Here is a 25,998-nt window from a genome sequence, read left to right on the forward strand (position 1 = left end):
AACAAAATTTTAGCTTCTATACTACAAATCAAAAGCATACATCTGATCACTGAAGTTGAGGCCTTAGCTTCCTCCCCATTTAGTGCAAAGACCCAACCCTAAGTCTTTGGCTTAGACTCGTTCTTCATCATCGAGCAATCTCTAAACAGGTGGTCTGGCTTGCCACACTTGAATCATGCCTTCGTCTTCAGCCAGCACTCGGAAGTCACATGACCAGGCTTCCCATAAGAGGTACAATGCATCGGTTGGTTTTTCAAGTTGTTTGAGTGTTTGTTTGATACCGAGTTTGTTTTGACCTTTGTGTCCGATCCGACACCCTGCGGACTCGGTGCTGGCCTTTGTGGGCTAGAAGGGGTCAGTAGGGGTGGGGTCGTGACAGAATTTATGGTATCAGAGCGGCCAGGAGAGGATTCTTAACCTAGCGTATCAGTAATGTCCTTAGGATTATGTCTAACTCTTTGGGGATTCCTATTTCAGATTAGGATGCGGAGAACTCGTGCCAGTGGTTCGGACATAGGAAATGCGGACCTTGGGAGTTTCGAGGAGTTATTTAAGACTCTAGGAGTCATGATGTAGGTCATGCTAGATAGCATGCTGGCCCCCGCTGCCCCTATCCCTGGGCATAATGATAGTTGCCTCATAGAGAAGTTTAAGAGGCTCGAGACATCAGCCTTCACGGGGTATGGCGGAGTAGAGAGTGCCAAGAGGTGGCTAATGCAAGTTGAGAAGACCTTTGGGGTATTACAATGCTCATATGAGCAGAAGTTGAGGTTGGGTACCTTCATGCTAGAAGGGGGCCCTGAACACTGGTGGCATTCTGTAACAATCCTAAACTTTCAAAAAACAAAAAAAAAACAAAAAAAAAATTAAAAAAAATAAGTAAATATATATATAATAAATATAAATAAATAAACAATTCTTTATAGTGTGATGGTCCATATAAGTATTATGGTCCTTAGGGACCATCACCACTTTGTTAATTTTTTTTCCTTTCATTACCACGTCCTTTAGTGGACATGGGCTTTAAACGTTTCAGGTGTAATATAATTGTTACACCTCGTGTATGAGGTGTAACTTAATAAACTAATATAATAAGGTATATTGAGAATTTAAATAAGAGAGGCGAGGACTCCCACCCTAAAAATTTTTTGAGTCTCTTTAGCCGAATTTTTATCGGAAGCTCCCTCTCAAATATTTTAGGTAAGTGACTTCATTATCTTGAAAAATAATTCGTTCTTTTTAAAAATGAAATGAAATAATTACTTCTGTTTATTATCATGAATTTTAGGCGCGATAAATTTTATGCGCAAGCGACCTCATTATTTTGAAAAATAATCTTTTTAATAAAATTGTGATATTTTATCTATGGTAGAAATCTTAAATGCTGTAAATTCTTAGAAAATAAATTTATTTATTTTTTTTGTCTATTGTTAGAAAATTTTAGATACTGTAAAATTATTAAAAATAAATGTGATATTTCTGCTTTTAGTACAATTGTGAGATTTCTTTCTACTACTTTTGAATATTTAGACATTGTAAATTTCATGTACAAACGACTTCCTTATTATTTGAAAACTGATATTTTGCAATTAATTATAGCATTGTCTGTGAAATGTTTATTTGCAAATTAACATCCCATAAATTGTGATAATTCTGTATTCTTGAATTTCTATAAGAATTTTCCTATAAATATTAGATTGAAAATTATGCTATAATGTCTTTATGAACTACTACCTTTTTAAATTTGAGCCCAAAATATTTGACTGGTTATTTTTGAATTGTTATTGAAAGTGATTGTTATCAATGGTTTCAGTGAAATTCATATTAATAATTTCAATGATATGTTGAGTACATGATATTGCGGCTTTCGGATGTTTAAAGAGATCTAGAAATACTTTGAGTATGCAAGTGGACTCATCCGGTTCGCCGGTGAGGTATAAGTGGACCTATCCGGTACGTCGATAGGAATTAAGTGGACTCATCTGGTACGCCAGTGAGGTATAAGTGGACATGCAGGGATTAAGTGGACCTATCTGGGACATCGATAGGGATTAAGTGGACCCATCAGGATGCTGATGGGGTATATAGGTGACCTACTTGGGACGCCAGTAGGGTAATTTGTGAAATCCTTTGAATTATGCACTGCCGTTAAAATGTTATATGCATTTCAATTATTCGGATTATAGTATGCATTTTTTAAAGTGAATCTGTTAATGCATTTATGTTAATAGATTTCCTTTTTGAAAATACTGATATCTTTCAACCATGATTATTTTTAGGATTATGATGATCACTTACTGAGTAGCCAAACTCATCAAATTATGGTAAACATTTTTTTCAGGATAACTGCGGTTTCATTTTGAGTGCTCGTCAGGATCAACTCTGGAAGATATTGTAGTCGTGCTTAAACTTTCTTTTGTTGCTTTGTAAGAATTCACCAATGTAAATTTGTCATATCAAGAGATGTATATATGTTTTGACTGTCACATCTCAAGAATATCATTATTGTAAATTCTTGGGGAGTGACACGTTCGGTCCAACAGCCTTGGGAAGAACTAGGGGCAGTACCTATTTGAGAGGAATTCCCAGGGGCCTTTAACAAAAAATATTTTCCTAACTTGGCGAAGGAAAGGAAGGAGGTCGAGTTCATAGAAAAGCAGCAAGGGAGGCTGACCATGGATTAGTATGCAGCTAGGTTCTTGGAGTTATCTCGATATGCGTCGCATGTTATCAGCTCGCATGCTCGTAAGGCAAGGAAGTTTGAGAGGGGCATGCGACCTGATATCCGGGGAAGAATTATGTCAGCCAACCTTAAGGTTTTCTCCCCATTGGTGTACTTGGCCAGGAAGATAGAAAGAGATTGTGATAATTATCGGTTAAGCAAGGAGAAGCAAAAGGCAAGGCCTCCGCCTCCGAGATGTTTTCAATAAAAAAGAAATCAGGGAAATGGTAAGGCCCAGAAGACCTTCCAGGGCAATGTCAAGCAAAACCAACCAGTGTGCCTCCTGTGCGAAGCCTGGTCATGTGACTTTCGAGTGCTAGCTGAAGACGAAGGCATGCTTCAAGTGTGGCATGCCAGACCACTTGTTTAGAGACTGCCTAATTACGAGGAGCGAGTCTAAGCTAAAGACTCAGGGTTTGGCCTTTGCACTTAATGGGGAGGAAGCTAAGTCATCAACTTCGGTGATCAAAGGTATGCTTTTAATTTGTGGTGTAGAAGCTTCTCACTCTTTTATAACACCACATTTTGCATGTCACCTGAGCATTGAGTATGAACGTCTTGATCATACTTTGGTAGTAAGCACACCTGTTGGGACTCTATAGTGACTGACACAGTGTTTAGACACTGTGGGGTACTATTGGGAGGTAAAGTTCTGCCTATAGATTTGATTCTCTTTGATGTTTAGGATTTTGACGCCATCATGGGCATAAATTAGTAATATGTTCAACATGCCTCAGTAGATTGTTTTGAGAAGAGTGTCACTTTTAGCACCCCCCCCCCCCCCCCCAATGTTTTTTTATGATAAGGTATGCGATTTAGAGGAATAAATCCCTTTCAAGGGGGAATGATGTAAGGTCTGAGACTTTTCCGGTTGTTGATTCTATTTACATCCTGAATCGTTTCCTACTAATGCTTACCTCGAGTTTCTTTTTTGATTTGTTGATTAACCTATGTCTGGTGTTTTGAGTGGTACTGTGTTTTGTAGGGATCGTGAGCTTTCCGACGGTACAAAATCGCTCAAATCCGAGATACCGTTAGAAAGTCATGATCAGTACCCCGATTATTTTTTCGCATGCATGTATCCCCAAACATGCACACAATCTTATGTGCACAAATCCCCATAAAAATTAGCCCATCGCAATGCACATGATTATATCATGCATGCCTCTCCACATAATGATGACACACATACAATCTCTTCCATCTCTTTCCTCTCACATGCTCTTTCTTTTAAAGCATGCTTCCACCTTGATCGTTGTGTTCCTCATGCATGCCATCTCTCTCCTCATGTTTGATCACTTGAGTGTTATTTGGTACATGCATACTTTCACCCCCATTATTATAGTCCTCATGCATGCCCTCTCTCTCTTCATGCATCATCACTTGAGTGCCATGTGGCACATGCATGCTTCCACCGCCACACTTATATATATACCCCCCACTCACTAATAAATTAGGTTTTACTCATTCTCATCACCCGTTATTCACTCCCTCACATGCCCTTCTTTCTCCTCTGTTCTTCTTGTTCTCCCTCAACTATTAAACCTTCATACCTCTTACCTTGAGCCCTCTTACCCTCCTACTGTGAGTTCTCTCACCTCTCACCCTCACCACCTCTCATCAATTGAAGCCACTTGTGCAAGAATTCAATACTCAAGCCTTGGCCATGCCACCTTGTGGATCTAAACAATAAGTGGAATATTGCATTTCTGATTTCATACAAACTAAAGTACTTAGAATAATATAAAATTTCATGTAATTAGTATAGAAAATAGGACTTTGTTTATATTAGCTAATGTAGTAAATTTGGGGGTAAAATCCATGACTCAAATAATTGAAATTTCATAAGTTTGGGGTACTGAAAATTGAGGATTTTTGGGTTTCTTTTTTTTTGAATATAATGCATGTTTCTTTGCCTATTTCAAAGTTAAATTTCAAGAGAGAAAGAGAGAGAGAGAGAGAGAGCGTGTGTGTGTGAGAGAGAGTGAGTGTGGGTGCATCCTTGCTAAAATGCTATTAAAGGGTATTATGATTCTCAAAATTGTGGTCATTGTTTGAGAGATTATTAGGGTACCTTAAACCTTGCCTTAGACTATGAATTTTGGTGAGTCAGAAAGATGTTGAATGTATTTCCACATAGAAAAGACCCCTTCTTTCTATCTTATATAATTTTAAAACTATTAACTATATGTTGAAGCATGCTAGATATGTGAAATGAAAATCTAGGGATTTAATATACTTTTGTGCGAGGCTTTTGATTGATCAGAATTTACTAAAATGATGTGAAACCACTTTTAAATGTTAGATAAACGAGCATAGTTTAAAATTAGTCTTGGACTCATAATAAATTCCTTTTAGTTTGAAAGTTATAGCCATTTTTATAGTAGGGTGTCACCCTGTATTTTCTGCTACGCATAACATAAATTTCATCCTGGAAAACCAAGTAGTTTGACAAACTTTAGACCAATATTTGAGGTTACTTCCCATATGAAAGGTGTTTGGTTATGAGTTTAGATTGTCAATAAATTGGTTGTAAGTTTAAATGATACCTTAAAGGTGGACAGTGTTAATCTGGAAAAACCAGAAATTGACATAGTGATGTCTATTACATTGATATGTAGCATGCTATTGCCTGATAATATCTCTTGAATTGATAGATATGATAATATGACATAGTGATGTTTATTACATTGATATATAACATTTTATTGATATAGTAATGTCTCTTAAATTGATAAACATGATAATATGACATAATGATTTTATTACATTAATATATAATATGCTACTAACATGGTAATGCCTCTTGAATTGATAAGCATGATAATATGACATAGTGATATTTATTACATTGATATATAGCATGCTACTGATATAGTAATGTCTATTGAATTGATAAACATGATAGTATGACATAGTTATGTTTATTATATTAATATATAACATGCTACTGACATGTTATTGTTTTTTTAATTGATAAGCATGATAATATAATATGGTGATGTCTCTTGTGATTATATGTGATTTCTTGGCATGCTTTGGGAGTATTGCATAAAGGTGCACATGATGTGATATGTGATTTCTTCGCATGCTTTGAGCGTATTTCATGGCCTGACTTGTTGCCAGTAGTTGTGACTTTCCCGATTCCCCATGATAGGACGGGAGTAGGGGCAGGAGATGTTTAGGTGGTCGCTCCCCATTCATAATGATTAGCATACAGACGTTGCAAACTCATTGCCAAGTGGGCATAGGGAGTAGTGTCTTGAAAGGCTAGTGTCTATCAAAAGTCCCAAAGCACGTTGGGAACTGTGTGTGAGTGAGGTGTTACACCTCGAACGAAAGTGAGTGGCACTTCTCCTGTAGGATAAGGTAGAAGTTCTAACCTTGGACCTGAAGTTAGTGATTCTACTGCATGACTTCTTTTATTGTGATTGCTTGATGATGTGATGTTTGCTATATTTTATGCTGGAATGCTTTGATCTTTGTATCATTTATTTGTTCGTTTCAATAAATTTTTAATATGTACAATTTCCTACTTGTTAAAATTATTGAGATCTGAGACACAAGGAAAATTGTTTCATGTAGGTTGGATATTTCTACAATAGGCAATCCATATGTATGAAGCATCCATCTTAAAGATGGATGCAAATAGGTGGTCCATCTAAAAACCATGGTAACTAGAGGTCCAAATTTTTCATTGATATAATTATTATTTTCAGTTTTCATTTTTTTTTTTCCATATTCATAATCTCTATGTTTAAAGATTAGATATTCTCAAAAAATTAAGATCAAATTATATTTAAAAATAAATTTATTGCCAAGCCTGCATTTCTACAATATGCGGGCTGGCGTCATGAAAACCGCGCCCGAGACACAATTCCATTATTCAATACGGTGGGTAAAAAAGTTTCTCTTAAGAACCAAAGATTCCTCAAACTTTTCCAATTAAGTGTGCTTGTGGAAAAGTCATGTCCCTCCTGGCCAAAATTGAGACTTTTGGCTCCACAACTTTCAAAGTCACCCCCAAGCCATAGAAAATGCACACTGATAACGTGACGTGTGAAAAGTCCTATTCGCAAAACCGGGCGGGTCGATTTGGACTCGGCTAGGTTTTTCATAATCGGCCATAGCCTGGGTGGGTCGATTACAGTGGCTTGAACCCCTAACTTAAAAAAAAATTGTAAAAAATTCAAAAAGATAAAAATTTGATTGTAATGTAATATTTTGATCTTTTCTATTGTTTTGGAAAAGACTGTGAAGTATATTGGCTATAAATACTTATTTTTGCATTTATTTTCATCTTTTTTAGTTTATTTCTAAAATACTTCTGGATACAAATTGATTTTTCAAAATCTATTTTTTCACTTATGTAGTTTTATTAGTACTTTAAATATACTTTTCATTGTTTTTTGGATTTTTTGAGTTTTCTTGGATTTTTGTTTGTGACCATTTTAGCCCACTTGGGGGCGGTTACCCAGACCTTGCTCGTGCCCGGGTTCCATTCCTGGTTCGTGTTTTTTAGTACATGTATACAAAATATTTAGAGTGTGAGTCGATGTAGTATTTTTTTTAAAAGAAAAAGTTTATATAAGGTTGCAACCTTAAATGTAGAATTACATATGCACCTAAAAAATCCATCCAAAAAGGTTGTTTTAATGATGAAAAACCTTCTAATCAATCATCTCAACAACGATGTGTACAGATACGAAGAAAAAAAATATTTGAGTCCAAAAAATAGTGCATCTTGCAACACATTATCTAGATCGTCCATTTTCAAGATTTTCATATGTTTATAGATCTTCTTGATTTTAACCATTTTTGGAGTTTAAAGTTCTATAATTAGATATGAAAATAGATTTTGAGATAATCCTAAAAAAATTTTACACCAAAATTACATGTGATAATAAAATTTAGAGATGCGCTTTAATTGGATTGTTTAAGGTTGCAACCTTACATAAACCACAACCTTCAATTACTAATTCTTTATATGTATTTTTTTTGAAACGTTTCAAAACCCCATCCTTGTTTTTGAAACCCTAATTCCAAATCACGACAACTCCTATAATATTCGCCATGGAGTTTTCGAAAACCTTTATGGGTTTATTGCAATTTAGATTGCAACAATTTTGAAACACATATTTGGGTTTTGCAAAACTCTGGTTTGGGTTATTGTAATTCATGTTTAATTTGATTATTGTAATTTATGTTAATTTGTAATTTTTTATAATTTATGATTTATTAGATTATTGTAATTCATATTTCATTGTCTTACTGTATTTAATGTAAGATCATCTACAAAAAAACCATTTATATTTTGTTCGTGAAAGTCAAAACCATTCCTAGAGAACATTATTTTTATACAAAGCAAGCCATTCTTCTATGCTCTCTACATAAAAGGCATTGCTATTAGTCTCCCCCTCTACATAAAGCAAATCCTACTAACTTCTCTCTACATAAATCCAAACCGTATCTCTTCTTCATAATGCTCTCCCTGGTTAATCCTACTAATCTTCCAAACAACCCAAATTATTATTATTTATATTTTAGAAGTACAAATATACAACTAACAAGTTGGGCTTTTATGGCTAGTATGCATGTTTTTCAAATGGTTCTCATGTACACCACTTCCGCAACCCTATTTTTCCCAAACCACTACCTAAATAGGTAGTCTATGTTTAAAATACGATTTTTTCAAAAAGTATTTGATTTTAAGAAATCTATTAAGAATTATGAGTTTTTAAAAATATCTTAAAATCCAATGAAAAATTGGGCATCCACGTATCTTCTAAAAAAATTATGTTTTTAAATTGAAAAATTATTACAAATATACCTTTTTTTCTATTTAGAAAAAAACTTTTAAATTTCATAAACCGACACCTTTTTTTTTTTCTTCGTGGCTTTTTTTTTCACCAAAATAATATTGTATTAACGTGAAGCACACTTAAAACTAAAATACAAAAATTATGCTTTTAAATTGAGAAATTATTACAAATATACCTTTTTTTTATTTAGAAAAAAACTTTTAACTTTCATAAACCTCCCGACACTTTTGTTTTTTTATCTTCATGGCGTTTTTTTTCACCAAAATAATATTGTATTAATGTGAAGCACACTTAAAACTAAAATACGTAAAAACTAACAATAGTACTGTAAAAAGTAACTCATCTTATACGCCACTCGAAATGCTATAAACACTTTTCTACTTTTTATGTTTGTCTCTTCCATCCTATTTATATTTATCTCTTTCATCTTTTTAATTTTTTTATGTTTATATCTTCTTTCTCTTTTTAAGTCTTTTTAATATTTATCGTTTTTCTATTTTTTTAATTATTTTTAATATTTATCTCTTCTTTCTCTCTCAAAGAAATTTATATAACAACCTGTGTACCTTACTATCCCTTATAAAAACTCATTTCAATCCCATTCCTAATGAAAATTAGACAGAGTTAGATTTGTATCGCATTGGAATTGCATTTGTTGAGTTGATGAACTAAGTAGAGAGAGAAAGAGAGAGTGAAAGAAGAGATAAATATTAAAAAGAATAAAAGAGAGAAAGAAGCAATAAATATTAAAAAGAATTAGAGAGAGAAATAAGAGATAAACATAAAATTTTTTTTTAAAAGATGAAAGAGATAAATATGAGCAAGAGAAAAGAGTTACTGCGTGAAGTATAACATGGGTTAGTTTTTACGGTACTTAACATGCTGTATGATATGTACTAGTTTTTAAGATACTTAAAATGCCGTAGAGCATGGATTACAGTAATTAAAGTACCGTAATTGATTTGGTTTTTATAGTAATTAAAGTACCGTAATTCGCAATACAACTATCGTGAAAGTTATTTTAATAAAAAAATATTCAAAATTGAAAAAAAAAAGGGTTATACGACTAGGTTATTTTGGTAAAAAACGTTCAATTTTTTTTTAAAAAGGGGTAATACGACTATGTTATTTTGGTAAACAAACGCTCATAATGGAAAAAATAAAGTGCGGCGAGGTTTACGAAAGTTTTAAATAGACAAAAATTAAGATATATTTGATAATTTATTTTTAATTTTTTTTGAAGACATAAAGACATTTTGAATATTTTCCCTTAATTCAGTAAAATTTAATTATTTATTCTGAGACAGGAAATCAAATAAATCCATGTTAGGTCTTCCAAGATGATTTTATATTTTTTGGAATCACGTACATCAAGTCGAACAAACTCGTGGGCCGTACGACAACGAGACATTGCTCAGTTACACAGCACACTGTTACACCTTTCTCTCTCTTTCTCATAATACAGCAATCAAAATATCCATCATCAATCTTCAATTTTTCGGGTTTGAAGTAGATGCTGCCGTGAACTGAGCCAGTCTCGATTATTGACACATCAAAAGATTGAAAACGAAAATCCTGTCAGATCCCGACGATTGAGTATCTAGGTTTTAGTTGCCCTAATAGATCTTGATATTGTACTCAGATCCCTCTCTACTTTACCTATTCATACCCCTTTATTGTTATACCTGTTCTATTTTGCTGATAATTGATGGCTTTCAAGTTATTGTTGCAGTCGGATTCTCATGAATTGCATCAACTGATAAGGAAGGGGGCTTTATGTGATTCTGGACTGGGATGTGGAGGCGTTTGTCAACTTTCATGGCTTTGAAGTTACTGTAATAGTTGGATTTTGATGAATTTCAAGAACTGGTAATAAGGAATAATCTATGGGTTTTAGGGTAGGGTAGGGAAGAAATGAGTTCTGACAGTGATTTTTTTTAAATGAACTGGGATTATTTATTTGAAAAATGAGGAGGAGGACCGCTGAATTTAGGCGGCCAGCAAAGAGGAGGCTCTCAAGAGGGTTTTGGATTGTGCTTTTTGGTTTGGTGATTGTTCTATTTATTGTGATCTTCAGCCATGAAAGGAAGCCTGAAGTTAACCCATTACTCAGCCAGGTTAGGGTTCCTCTCTTTCTCTCTCTATCTCTCTCTCTCTCTCTCTCACACACACACACACACCCACACAAGCACCACACTTTGCGAATTATATGTGTCAGAAGTTCATAGTTTTCAATGTATCTTATGATATTGGTTTGTAAATATTACGTGCTAAGAGAGATTTCATGTTCCATTTGTTGATAAGTATAAACCCAGTTCTAGTAATATTTGCTTGATATGTCTCATCTTTTTGGAAACATGTTAGATCTGCATGTTTGTCGCCTGAAGATAATTGTAGATGACCATTTCCGTGCTTAGTACTAGAAAGCTTTGCTTTCATTTTTCATTTGGTTTCTGGTTTTTCAGTTTGTTTGAGATGAATCTGTGGCTTTTATGTAGCTATGGGATTTTGAAGCTTGACTTTGTTATATTGTTTGTACCTTTGTTTTTTTTTTTGTTTTTTTTTAAATAAAATTTGAGTGTGCCAGATACTCTTAAGATCTGGTAACTATTATACTTTTTCAAGGCGTGAATACTTATTAAATGCCAGTGTGAAACTATCATATTATCATCCAAGCCTTATCCCAATTATTTGGGGTCCGCTCCAGTGTGAAACTATGATGGAAAAAAAAAAAAAAAACAATTGCATCAAATGATACTCATTCTGTGAACTTTTATATGAATATTATTCTTTTAATTGTTCTGTAAAATACGAATTTCATTTATTTTTTCTCCTGTTTGGAGTGGGAAGTTGTAATTTGCTCTTGCTTCTTAGATGGCATAGGTGTGAGTTATTTGAAATCCACATAGTTATAATTGTTAGGCATTTGGCAAATTCTAGGATCTGGTTAATTGGTTTAGAATTTATTGTGCTGATCAAACCACTTACATATAAACCAAATGAATGAAGAGAAATCAAACCACAACATCAAATGTTATTTACATAGTTTAATGTGGCTGTGCCCACTAGACAACAATTAAGGCGAGCCCACTTATGAGAACAAGTTAACATTAAACTTCCAAGTCTGCTCTTTCCAAGCCTCTTGTCCAATAGTCATTTATATTTGTACCAAGTACCCTCACCAAGTGTTCAACTAAAGCCTTTATGCTATAAGGCCGCACCATCTTCTGCAATTTAGTAGATTTCTCCTTATATTCATTTGCCAAAATGTTCTTTTTGACACCATGTTATAAAGGGTTTGTGAATTGACCAAGAGTATTTCTCGTTGGCTATATTTATATGAGATATGTTTTTCTTAGATAATAGTGACAGTCAAACCATGAGATTGTCCTATGTAATAAGAGCCTAATTGTGAAACTTCCAAGGTGCATTTGTAGAAAAAGTGTTGTTCCCGCTATTTTAATGTTCACTTTTTTTGTGCTACTGAACCATCTCTCAGAGTCGGAGGAATACTCAGACACGAGTATTGGCAAACAATTCAAGTTTTACTTTATAGTAACGTTGAAATCCAATTTTATTGAGAGTTTGAATGCAAAACTTGGAATTTGGTATCATTTTGGGTACTAATCAATCTATTAACTCCTTCAAGGCGATTGCTTTTTATTTGGACATGTGGATTTGAAATGGAACTTTTGACCTTGTGTGGCTCCCATACATGCTGAACACATAGTCAAGAGCCTAACACTTAATGATAGTAACTTACATTTAAAAAAATAATGCTGTGCATACATTGAAATAATCAATCAACGATTAAGTACGGCAAATGAATGATTGGGACATCACATGCGAACCATGTTACAAGGATAAGGATACGAGTTTGACTCAGATTCGAAGAATCCGTCTCATGATTCACCTACCTATAATTTGCCAAGTCTAGTATGACACATGTGTCATACAAAATGGACTCATGTTCCTTTTTTTTTCCCATTCTGTGGACTTGCGTGTCCACATGACAAACACTTGGTTTGCAAGTCCAATACAAGAAAATTTCCAGACATGCATGCAGTGCTTCAAAAAGCCGACCGCTCAGTGCCTGGGCGGCCGCCTAGGCGGATCTGGGGGTCTGGGCGCATCGTCCAGGCCTAGGCGCCCAAAAAAAGCGGAGGTTCTTGGGCACCCGCCTAGGCCCCCAGGAAACCGCCTAGGCGGCCACCCAGCGCTCAGACCTAGGCGGCCGCCTTGGTCCAGCGCCACACTCAGAGGCGGAAAATACTTTTGGTGGGGGCTATTTTTGTCCATTTTTTTATATTAAGGGGCCAAAAATGGGGGTTTTAGGTTCATTTGAAACTAAATGAACCTAAAACTCATTAGAGCCCATTTTAGAGAGCCCATTTTAGAGAGAGAAAGCCCCCCAAAAAACTAGTTTTTGGTGATTTCTTTAGGATCGAAGGGTTTCTCAAAGTTATGAGAAATTGATCAAAACATCTACTTAGATTTAATTTTTGATGTTTTCTAAATCTATTGAGGGGTTTTTAGAAGATTTTGATTCCTTAGAAGCATCTATAAGGTGGAAGTTTGGATATTGAGCAATTAAAGTAAGTTTTTTTTTTTATTGCTTGTATAAGTTGTATTATTTTGAGATGTCTTCTTCCGGATCTAATAGGAGTGGTGATCCCGGTTGGAAATATGGCTACAACCCATATCCTAATGATAAAAATTGCATAGGATGCAAGTTTTGTGAGAAGGATACAAAAGGGGGCATAAACCGGTTCAAGATACATCTTGCCGATATCAGGGGGGATGTTGCCCCATGTAAAAAGACTCTTGATTCTCTCAAAGTGGAAATAACCAATTTTTTGAGTATGGTAAAAATGAAAAAAGATGAGAGATTTGCCTCTGTTGCAGAGATTAGGTCCGGGGTTCGGGTCAATTATGATGATGATGATGATGATGATGATAGTGATAAGGATGGGATTGGAGAGGGATGTCAAGAGGTAGAACAATCCATTATTAGGGGGAAGGGAAAGAGAGTTGTAATTGCTTATAGTTTTGGGAGTAAGAAGCCGCGGGTTAGAGGCCCTATGGATAGTTTTTTGCCTCGGCCTGACCCTGAGGTTGCAGGAGAGAAAACAAAGGAGCTAACCACCATTGAAAATATAATGAAGAAGGAAGAGAGAGATAAAGCTACCTATTATGTTACTACATGGTTTTATGAGGTGGGCATTCCTTTCAATACCGCTCGTCTAAGCAGCTCCTATGCCGCGGTAGAGGCGGTTGGCCAATTTGGACCTGGGATAAAACCCCCAACCCATATGAGTTTTCAGAGCCTTCTTTGAAAAAAGCGGTCAGTGTCACAAAGGAAGCTGTAGAAGTTAAGAAAGATGCATGGACTCAATATGGGGTTTCTATTATGACTGATGCTTGGAGTTATAGGAAGAGAAGAAGGCAGATGAATTTACTTGTGAATTGTCCTTTAGGGACTGTTTTTTTGAGGTCTATTGATGCCTCTAATCATATCCATGATGCCCATTACATATTCCAAGTTATAGAGAAGGGAATCAAGGAGGTTGGGGAGCATCTTGTTGTACTGGTTGTCACAAACAATGCTACTCCTAATGTTGTTGCAGCTAATTTGTTGTGCATAGCTTATCTTAGAATCTTTTGGATACCATGTGGAGCACATTGTATAGACCTCATGCTTGAGGCTCTTGGCAGTTTAACCGAGAAATCAGGTGCAGTGAAGAAGGCAAGGTCAGTTACAAATTTCATTTATAGCCACCATTTCACCCTCATCATGATGCGTAGATTTATAAAGAAGAAAAAGATTGTAAGGCCTGGCATCACGAGATATGCGACCTGGTACTTATGCCTAGATAACATACATTTGAGGAGAGTGCAGTTAAGGCAAATGTTTACCTCCTGGAGAGCATGCAAGTGGTCCAAGGATCAGGTTGGGAAGAAGGTGAGAGATATTATCATTTCTAAAGCTTTTTGGCGAGGGGTGAATGACACTAGATCTTCTGCATAGAGGACGAGGGTGGAGGAAGAAGAGATAGATTCAGAAGAGACAAAGGAGGACAACCAATATGTCGAGGAGGATGACAACTTTGATGGCAATGAATATGATGCAAATGCAGCTGACCCTACTTTTTTGTGATGATGAATGATGGATGTTGAATAATGATTGAACTTTGAACATTGATTGAACTATTGAAGATTCTTTTGAGTCTTCAGGTATTGCTTTCATTTTTGTTTTCTTCCTCTTGGTTGTGGCCTTGTGGATAGTGGATTTGTAGTTCCATTGGTTTCGTATTTGGTAACTTTAGTTTGGTAATTTGGTTGGTAAATTTTAAGTTTTAATTGGATATGGACCGACTTATGGTTATGCTTATGGAGTGTGTGCTAATGTGTAATATACTTTGAATTCTGATGTGCCCTAAATACTTAATTCTTATATTTATACAATATATAAGTGTAGAATCCTTTTTGGATTCAACTGGGTTGCCTAGGTTCTGGGTGCCCACCTAGGCGTTGGGCAGCCTGGACTCCCCAGGCCGCCTAGGACTGGCCTAGCGCTTTTTGAAACTATGCATGCATGTCGACATAGATTTCTCGTTTCTGTATACCTGTCTTAGAGTATGTAGTGCATTGGTATGTCAAATTACCATAAATGCTGACGAGTCTTATTACTTAGCATGTGAAGGTTCTCCTTCATCTAAATTTACATATCTAATAACCTCGATTTTCGTTTATAAACAAAATATCTGGTAACTATGCAGCTTTAGTTAAGAATGGTTTAGAAGGGGAATTAGTAGAATTTCATACGTTCAATGGGCAATTGATTGTTTTCTCGAAGTTTTTCTAGGAAGAGGAAAGCTTACGACAATGTATAATATAATCATTATGCATATTGAGCTTGTGCTTATACAAAATTCCTTAATAGATAAATTGGACTAGTTTCCTTATTCTGTGCCATAATGGAAGTGATGCAATGGTGAAACAAATGAATCCCATTTCAAGCGCCTGCTCTCTTTATGACCATTACCAATCAATTGACCAATTATAGGGTCCCATAGAATACATTTTAGGAAGTAATATTGTATCATTAACTATGTTGGACTACAAGTTCACTAAGAAAAATAAGATTAATGGACTAGTTGTTTAAAAAGTAAAACCTAATGTATAACTATTGTTTCCCATGGGTTGTGTTTAAAGTATGTACTTCATCTAATAGTCGAGTTTATGGTTTTAGAGTATTATTGATATACTAAGGTTCATGGTTATATGTATATGGTTTAATCCATATTTATCAAGAGCGGACCAGATTGCCCGGTCTGACCAGTTGGGCCATTAACTATTGCCTTTGCTGGTCTGGTTCGAAGGAAAATTGCGTTTGGTCAATAACTAGTCAAAACCAACATTTACTGGTTTTTTTTGGTTTGACTAATTGATTTTAACTTGTTCAACCAACCATACAAAGTTGGTGAACTCTTATTTGTAATACATCAAATATTTTTCAACTATTGTTCAAATTTTTCTTTATATTTATAAAATCCAGTCCGACTGGTTCAACTGGTCGTCAGACCAGTTTGGACTGAACTAGAGCCATCACCCTTTCAAATGACCATTTTGATCTTAATAACAATGGTCTAATTACTCACATCCATAACTTAAGTCCAAAATGCATAAATATGCTAGTAGGAAATTCGCCAGGTCATGAGTAGGTTTAGAAACTAGAAACCATAGTTACCAGGATTGGGAGCGAGGCTAGATCTTGGATTAGGATGGGGGCTACAAGCTTGAGAGATGCATGAAGATCCACGGGATAGGGATCAAGATCCAAACACCATGAGTTGAAGGGATCGTGATCCCAATTTTCAGGGAGCGTTCCATATTTGCCCAAGATCAAGTGATATAGTATATGGAGATTGAGGTCAGTCCATCTTGGAATCGAGACTCCCTAAGGGCACTTAACTAGGGTACTCTAGCTCCGGAACAAAGTTCGTTGAACAATGTGATAAATTTTTTTTTTGAATTTCAAAAACCAAAGTATCATTAAAAACAAGAATCATGTTTTTAAAATGATTTTTAATTTTGTGTTATCATTGGATTGTGTTTCATAAGTGAGGCATAATATTGAAAACCCGTTATGAGGTTTCAAACTTCAGTCCCGGTTATGGAAGGAGCTCTAGCATGACAATTGTATCCTTGTTTTCATTTGTTTGGGTCTTTTCTCTTTACATGCAATTGGGCATGCAATTGGTCAAGCACTCTATAAATTTAGAGGAAAAAATGATCCAAAGGCAAAGAAAGAGTCAACATGTAAATATTCCTCTAATAGAAGAAATAGTCAACAAGAGGGGCATTAGAGACCCAGATAAATTGTATAAAGCGTTAAAGAGCTTCCAATAGGTGAAATGTAAAGGATTTAGGGTAGGACATGGTGAAGTTTCAGCTTTGCAGCTACTCTACTTCATATACTGGTTCCATAATATAATATGGCAGCAGCTTGTAAGTTATGGTTTTTATTTTCGCGATTTACAAGTTTAAGTTTCAAACTTCAAGCTTCAAACCCTGGTTTCTGTTGTGGGCATTGGGATTCTTTCTCAATTGGTTGATCTTTATGCCAAAAACCAATTCGGATTTATGAATTTTTTAGATATATGCTTTTGCAGAGAGAGAGAGAGAGAGAGAGAGAGAGAGAGAGAGAGAGAGAGAGCTTCAAACCCTGGTTTCTGTTATGGGCATTGGGATTCTTTCTCAATTGGTTGATCCCTATGCCAAAAACCAATTCAGATTTATGAATATTTTAGATATATGCTTTTGCACAGAGAGAGAGAGAGAGAAGAGAGAGAGAGAGAGCTAGCTAATTCATGGACCCATGATTTGGATGACAGGGATATGGATCCCATTAACTAGGGTCCGAGATCCTCAATTTTGCAGATCTAGATCCTTAAATTCAAAAAGCGTCTGGAATCGAGATCCCTTGTCTTGGAGCGCTGGATCAAGCTTCCGAAGCTAGAGCGATCACTTCTTGGGCAATCCTAGTAACTGGCAGCGCAACCACGGGATCATGAAAAGTACTGAGTGGCTAATGTGGCTATTTTTGGATAATTTTTTGGAATTGAAATCGAGATATTCGTAGCATATATAGGGTCCAATTACTGTTTGGTTTATAATCTGGATTTTAAAAAAATCCAACTTTGTGTTGAATTAGGATCTGTTGTGAATGTAACCTATTATGTTGCATACTATGCCATTTCTAACAGAAAGAAACATGAGGAATATTTTATAGGTGCATAGGTATTGGTGATGCTTGGATCCCCATTCTAGAGATATATATAGTTTGATAGATAGCAATTCAACAAAGGTTCAGAGGTGGGGTAAGATATAACAGAATGGAAGATAGAAGTCATGTTAATGAACCATATTTGGTTAACCAACCAATAGATAGGTGAGAACAGAGCTACCTGGTATCGGCTACTACGCCTATCGATTCTATTATGGCTGGCTTGGAGACATCAGAGGAAGACCATCATCCATACCAACGAGTGTTGTAAGGCCTTACTCAATGCTTATGCACTCTACTCGTGCCCTATGGAAAGAGTCTTCATAATATACAGTATCCTCATGATACAAACTCGTGCCCCAGGAAATCCAATAAAACCATACAAACTCTTGCCCTAGCAAATCCAATCAAATTATAACACCTGTGTTTAATCTGTCTTCTTCCTGAAATTACTTGATCATCTATATTCCCAAAAATTACTCAACTTGCATAAACTGGTAGCAAACCTTGATTTTTTTTTTCTTTCCCTCCCAAACCAGATGAGAAAATGCCCTAAAAACCCAACTTGCAATAAACTGGTAGCAAACCTTGAATTTTTATTTCTGTCCCTCAACCCAAACCCCAAGTTTGCATTGATGAGAAAATTCCCGAAAAACCTATGGCTCCCACCCTCCCTCCCTCCTCCCTCTGCCACTAGCTTTCTCTCCTTGGATATTGTTCTTTTAATACATTTTTTATCCTTTAATAGGATAACTCAAATACTTTCCAAGCATGCCTTCAAACATTTTTTGAACTATCATGCGACCTTTCTTTTGTAAAATTTTTAGGACACATTTCATCTCTCTCTCTCTCTCTCTCTCTCTCTCTCTTCTGGTAATCTCTTCTCTTTTTCCTCAGTAGTCAGTACTCTAGCTTTCTTTCCATGGAGATTGTTCTTCGTATACATCTTTTTATCCTTTTATAGGATAACTCAAAACATTTTCTAAAGCATTCCTACTTTTCCTGAACTATCATGTGACCTTCCTTTTTGAAAACTTTTAGAACATATTTCTAACACTTAAATGATTGCTCTTAAAAAACATGGTTCCCTGAAATACCCTTTTAAGATCATCATTACATGCCCCTTAAAATATTCCTAAGCTACTTAACATACTTTATAAGGAAATGCCTTCTCCATTTTATCAAAATGACCGAGGCCACATCAAAATTCCTTGACATGTTTCTGAATCTCTAACTAAGAAAGCCGTTTACAAATTTCTTAATTATCTGTTCTAGCATTTCGCTGCACTCCATTGTTGCTGCACTTCCTTGTAGCATTGCAAATTTTTTCACACACATGCTTTCATTTTTTACTAGACGTACTTGTGAATCTTAAGAATTTAACTGCATCTATGATCTGCAACTCAACAAAATTATGGTGGTTCTGCCTACTTACCAAGAACAATTACATCCATGTTCAGTTCCTACGAACTCAAATAGGGTGAACTACAGCTTTAAAGGCCAGTATAGAAGATTACTTGGCCCTTCAATATGGTAGAAAACCTCCCATGTGTGATGATCGCTGTCCATTGACTATTGATACATGCTTGGTTTAGTGTAGTTGGTGTCCACTATAATTAGAGAAACTAGAATCTGGGTTGTAGCATTGGCCTGAGGCAATTTTGCTAATCTGTAAATACATTTCCTGGCTTGTTTTAGTATCAGTTTAGAAATTGGTGTCCCTCTGGCGTTAGAACAATATAATACAGTATCCTCATCTAAATGTTCTAGTTGTGCTAGATAACATTCTTAAAAGAAGCAGTTGTAATGACATGATGAGGTTGTAGAGATAATCAATTTTCCTCAGCTTTGACGTCTGTCATTGCTTTAAGGCTAGTTAGATTGGCGGCGAGAGTTGATCTTTGGATGTTATGCTGCAGCCCTTAGCACCATAACCACAATTCCGCAAATCAGATTGCCTTCCCGGAAGGTGTGTCTCTTTGAGACAATCAAAAGCCTTCAAAGAGTTAAAACGTATGCAAAATGTTGCAATATATTCAAACAAATGATCTCATATGATACAAGTGGGGAACTTGAAGGTTGCGGACTACCGCAACTTTGAATATGTGGAGATTTTTGGCTTCTGATTGAATGTGCATTTGAGGCATGAAAAGCCTAGGGTTGTAGTAAAGTTAGGGCTTTTAATTATTGTAGTTTCTAGCAAGTGCATGTAGTAATGATGCAGGGTGATTGGATGCAATGGGAAAGCATTGGTGACTTGTGCATGTTCCAATTATGAAATGTTAGTAGCAATCCAATTGCCAAGTCACCCCATTGATCAAAGTGAATGCTAAAGTAAATATCATTAGTAAGATATTTAAATCTAAAAATTTATGTAGTTCTTCACCAATCAAAATGATTGAATTGCACATTAGGGAGGAAACAGTTTACAAGTTACCCAAATCTCTCTGCCGAGGTCGCGATTCCCGTTCGGAATCCCGATTCGGCGATTCCGCCAAGGGATCGTCACAGAAACCGTTTTTTGGAACTTAGGAATCTAGATTCCATAAGTTAGGAATCTCGTTTCATACCTTTTTAGGAATCTCAGTCCCATTATTTGTTGAACCTCTACCTAAATGTTTCAAATCTCGATTTCAACATTTATGGAATCTTGATTCCACATGTGATGAATCTTGATTCGTTATGGTTTTGAATCTAGAATCTGCAGCATAAACTACCTCGGTTCTTGGGAGCAGGAACTGTGATTCAATCAACATAGAATTTTACTTCGACCTCCATCGTCCATAAAAACCCTGTTTGATGTCAAAATCTCTCTCTACCCACGTGTTGAAAATTCATGCCATAATGTATCCATGTGTGTGCTTGATGTTTTGACTCAATTTCTTCCCTATCACAAGGGCATAATGGGAATGCAAGCAAAAAAGAAATAATAAAAGGGTGCAGTTTGCATACGGATGCATCTGTAGGTGTAGAGGTAAGGTGCACCTTGAAATTTTATCATGGTATATAATTTTGATATAAAATGTTCTTAGGATTATCTCAAAATCTATTTTTATATCTAAGTATAAACTTTTAAATTTCAAAAATGGTTAAAATCAAGTAGATCTATAAACATATGAAAATCTTGAAATTGGACAGTGTAGATAATATGTTGTAAAATGCACTATTTCTAAGACTTAAAATCTTTTTATTTTTCATAGTTATACATTTGGATGTCGAGATGATCAATCAAAGGGTTTTTCAACATTAAAACAACCTTTTCTGATGGATTTTTCAGGGGCATTTGTAGTTCTACATTATAAGGTAGCATCCTTATATAAACTTTTTCCATAATAAAATACAAGAATAAAGAAAACAATTTGAAGTACATAGTGTCCAATTTTCTGAGTGGTTACCACTTTTTAAAGGAAATTGGAGTAGAAATCTTCATTCAATTCAAATACTTCTAATAGTGCAAATGCTTCTAATAGTGCTAGGATTGGCTCGTATCACATTTCTAATAGTGCTAGGATGAACTTCCTTTACTTTAAAGTGTAATTGGTAGCTACAACACATACAATAAATACCATGGCACAAAGAAAATCCTATTTTGTCTGTATAATATTGAAGTCAAGATCACAATTTGGAAATACATGGGATAACATTTGTATCTTTTGTAGATAGTTTCCCTAGTGGACTACTTGACCCTAAGTTCAAGAATCAATACATTGACTTCAAATCTGAGGAACCCTTCTACAAGTCTAATAATATATATTTGATATCGATTGCTTAAATAGGTTCTAAGCCGATAAAGCGTGAGATGTCGTTGATATAGGAGACTTGTTTCTATAGGGCTTTGTACTTGACTCCATAGAGTTACAAATCTCGATTGCCAGATGGGATCAACTTCATTCTACACTAATATGAATCCCGACTCCAAACCAGCAGGAATCTCGGTTCCACATACGTCAGAAAATTGATTCCAAATATGCCGGAATCTCGATTCCAAACTGGTGCGAATATCAGTTCCACATACATTGGAAACTCGATTCTTAAGATTTTAGAATCTCGATTCCCTGGGGGTTGATTTCAAGGTGGTAGAAATCTCAATTCCAAGGAGGTCAAAATCTTGATTCCATATGTGGCGGAATCTCGATTCCATTTTGGTCAATTCTCAATTTCAAAAAATAGGAATCTCGCTCGCCGTGATTCCCATTGTATGGATGTCACTTCCAAAAACAGGAATCTTCTAGCTGGCCGTGATTCTATGATTCTGATTCTTAAAATGATTCTGGTTCCCATGTGTTTCCAACAACTATGATACACACTATGTAATTACAGATTAGTATTTACAGCATAAACTTGCATGATGTGTGTACACCGATTTTATTTTGTGACTACAGAAAGAAAGCGTTATCCTCACCAAATGTTGACTCACCAATGTAAAACCCTTGAGGTCTTCCATGTTACTATTTCAAGATATGGACATAGTAAAATGTGCCATTGTGGAGTCCATGATTCAATTGTACTTGTAAATATAGTCAAATGGCTCAAGCTTTTTTGTCATTGTGGCAGCAACAAAAGGAAGTATGATGCGTCAAAAAATAAATATATGCAATAAGAAAATGACCAAGTAGCTACAAAAATAAATGATCATACCATATCTACTACGCCATAGTAACACCTTACATGTAATTATCATTTTGAAGATGAAGATTCGTTGATATTGTTCCTAAGCAAGATATGCACTTGGGCTGAACAGGACGAGAATGATGGCTTTCAGGTTATGTTTATGAGTAATAGTATGCACATTATGTGATCATGATGGTGGTTTGCATTTTATGAATGTGGTGTTCTTGCTCTTTCAGTGGTTTTTTGAAACTGTTTCACTCGTTGTACCGTTGCCATGTGTTGGCAAGGAGACATAAAATGATACTCTCAGTTTGAATTATAAATTTTCTTAAGTGAGTGCCCTATGTGACAGCAGATTAAGGCAGATGTGGGTCTCCATGTTTTATTTTTTCTTTTTTCTTTTTCAGTAAATACTTGATGTGTTTCTTTTGAATAGAAAAAAAATGTTCAGTTCATTTGTCTGTGTTGTTCAAAATTGCCACATGTTTGCTTCTGGAAACTCTGAACTACCTGTTAAGAACTGATTCCTGTTGCTTTCACTTTCCCATTTTAGAGTTTCATAGTATGTAGGAACCGACTCTGAACTATCTGTTAAGAATTGATTCATGTTACTTTCACACTTCCATTAAAGAGTTTCATACTTTGAAGTGTGTTGGAACCGAGCAATGTAATTTGCTAATGCTTAAATCATAACAAATTTTCTTGAGAATTCTTATATTTGCTTGATATGTTCATATGTCTTTTGGAACTTTTCCTTTCCTTGTCCTTAATTCTAGGCCAAGCTCCATGTTGGCAACTGGTTCCCAAATTTTGTGTTTGCATTCACTAGCTTCTCCATTTATTCTACAGCAAGCTCGAAGGCAGGCGAGTATCATACCAGGACTGAACATCACTGAAGAAATGGTGGACCCCTACTCATTAACCAGGCAATTAGGAGATCAAATCTCCCTTGCTAAGGCCTTTGTTGTGATAGCAAAAGAAAGCAACAACTTGCAATTTGCATGGGAGCTCAGTGCCCAAATCCGAAACTCTCAAATCCTACTCTCCAATGTAGCAACAAGATCAAGCCCGTTAACAGCCTCTGAAGCCGAAACCTCTATTAGAGACATGTCTCTTTTGATCCACCAAGCCAAACAGCTCCATTATGACAGCGCGACAGTGATAATGAAACTCAAGGCACAAATTTCTGCACTTGAAGAACGAGTAAACTCTGCCTCTGTCCAAAGCACCACCTTTGGCCAGCTGGCTGCCGAGGCGATCCCCAAGAGCCTCTACTGCCTCGGCACCAAGCTTACGATTGAGTGGTTCAAAAACTCTAATTCTCGAAACCCTAGTTTCTCAGAGAAGAGGCTTGCTTCAAAACTCAGGGACAATAGCCTCTACCACTTTTGTGTTTTCTCCGATAACCTCCTTGCTGCCTCTGTTGTGGTCAATTCGACTGCCTTGAATGCGAACCGCCCTGATCTCATAGTCTTCCACTTGGTCACTGATGGGGTCAATTTGCCAGCCATGAAAGCTTGGTTTTCTATGAACCGATTCAAAGGAATAACTGTAGAGGTTCAAAATATAGAGGACTTCAGTTGGCTTAATGCCTCTTATGCCCCAGTTTTGAAGCAACTTCAAGACTCAGAAACTCAGTCCTACTACTTCTCCGGAACCCCAGATAGTAAAAGCCCGATAAAGTTTCGAAATCCAAAGTATCTATCGATGCTCAACCACCTAAGGTTCTATATCCCTGAGGTGTACCCTTTCCTAAAGAAGTTGGTGTTCTTAGATGATGATGTGGTGGTGCAGAAGGACCTCTCCCCCCTCTTTTCCTTGGATTTGCATGGAAATGTCAATGGTGCCGTAGAAACATGCTTAGAAACTTTCCATCGATATCACAAATACTTGAACTTCTCCCACCCTTTGATTCGAGCCCACTTTGATCCTGATGCTTGTGGTTGGGCTTTTGGGATGAATGTGTTTGATTTGGTGGAGTGGAGAGAGAGGAATGTGACAGGCATCTATCACTATTGGCAAGAGAGGAATGTGGACCGAACTCTTTGGAAGCTTGGGACTTTACCTCCTGGATTGCTTACTTTTTATGGGTTAACAGAGCCTCTGGACCCAAGATGGCATGTTCTAGGGTTAGGGTATGATCCCAATGTCGACCCTAAGGCAATTGAGAATGGGGCAGTGGTTCATTATAATGGAAATATGAAGCCTTGGCTTAAAATTGGTATGAGCAAATACAAGGGGTTGTGGGAGAAGTATGTTGGTTACTCACACCCCTTGTTGCAGCAATGTAATGTGCATTAAGCTGGGTTCGGAGAATTTGAGATTAGCGATTTTTTTCTACCATTTTTAGGGGCCTCCTTTATTTTTTTCTCATGTTCTCTTATTTAATATTTTTGGATGTGATATTTGTGGGTAATTGAGGAGCAATTGTCAGCGGCTAGATTGTATTTGATTTTGTTGGGTTGGCTACTAATTTTGGGGTGGGGCTCATTCGGTTTCTCCTTCAGTTTTTTTGAATGGCAGGCATGTGCCAAGGCAGCTCCACCATGTGTGCATGCATGCACATGTATGTGTGAGAGAGAGAGGGGCTCTGATATTCTGCTGTTTTTGAAGGTTCGAATCCATGACTTTAGATGGGTAATATCTAATGTCGATGATCCCAATGTAATAGCTAATTGAAGCTCTTTATTTAATGAATTAAATGACATGTACCATCAAGTTAAACTTGGTGTGTGGCTGGGGGCTTCAACATCAAAAGCTAACAAAACGGCAAGTTATAAGATGGGAAGATGAATCAAATAAGACATACATCATGATACAAAGTACAAGGAAATTTAATTAATTCGTTATTATCAAATGAGCTTATAGGCATACCCACTGTTGGAGCACAATTGGTCCAACAATTGTGTTCAGAATTTAAATTGGAGGCCAACAATCTAATGCAAGGATTGTAATGCAACCACATTTTTAGATAACTATGTTTGTGGTATTTGTATGATCCAAAATTTTGCACACTCTTCATCTCAAAAATCAATCCAAAAAAAAAAAAGTTTGATTTGAACTCTAGATTTTGTCGAAATGAAATCCCTTCAACAACTAATCTAGACCATTCATTTGGTGAATATCAAGATCTTAGTTTTTACAACTTGAAAATCATTTTTTTTTTTTTTTAACATTGTTCATCTAATGTTAATAAAGCCATCTAAAAAAATTAAAAACGAAAAAATCTTTGTAAGGCATTGATCTAAGTATCTTATCAAAATGGATGGCCTATGTCAATTGGGCTAAACAAATACTTTCGAAGTTGCATTTTCAAATTTTTTTTTTTTTTTTGTTATTGTTCATTAGAATGGAAATAGTGCATATTTTAAAATTTGGATCAAACAAATTGCGCAAACATGGTTTTTGAAGGTTTTTGCATTATATTACTATGTAACCGTTGCATGAAATCATTGCTCTAACATGTATTTTGATAATTTTATTTATTTTAAATTATTTTAAATATTTTTATAGGTATCTAAGGTGAGATGTATGATATTCCAAATTTAGGTTTG

General features: G+C 35.9%; 1 protein-coding gene across 1 annotated transcript; it reads left to right on the forward strand.

Moving 5' to 3' along the window:
- Positions 1-10,419: 10,419 nt before the first annotated feature.
- GAUT10 (galacturonosyltransferase 10) lies at positions 10,420-25,168 on the forward strand. Its single transcript, XM_006841742.4, has 2 exons — positions 10,420-10,661; positions 23,294-25,168. Exons 1-2 carry the CDS (start codon positions 10,512-10,514, stop codon positions 24,743-24,745), a joined length of 1,602 nt encoding a protein of 533 aa, XP_006841805.2. The 5' UTR covers positions 10,420-10,511; the 3' UTR covers positions 24,746-25,168.
- Positions 25,169-25,998: the final 830 nt, after the last annotated feature.

The sequence above is a fragment of the Amborella trichopoda genome, chromosome 2, assembly GCF_054954075.1.
Source record: "Amborella trichopoda isolate Santa Cruz 75 chromosome 2, AtrichopodaSantaCruz75HAP2 v2.0, whole genome shotgun sequence".
NCBI lineage: Eukaryota > Viridiplantae > Streptophyta > Magnoliopsida > Amborellales > Amborellaceae > Amborella > Amborella trichopoda.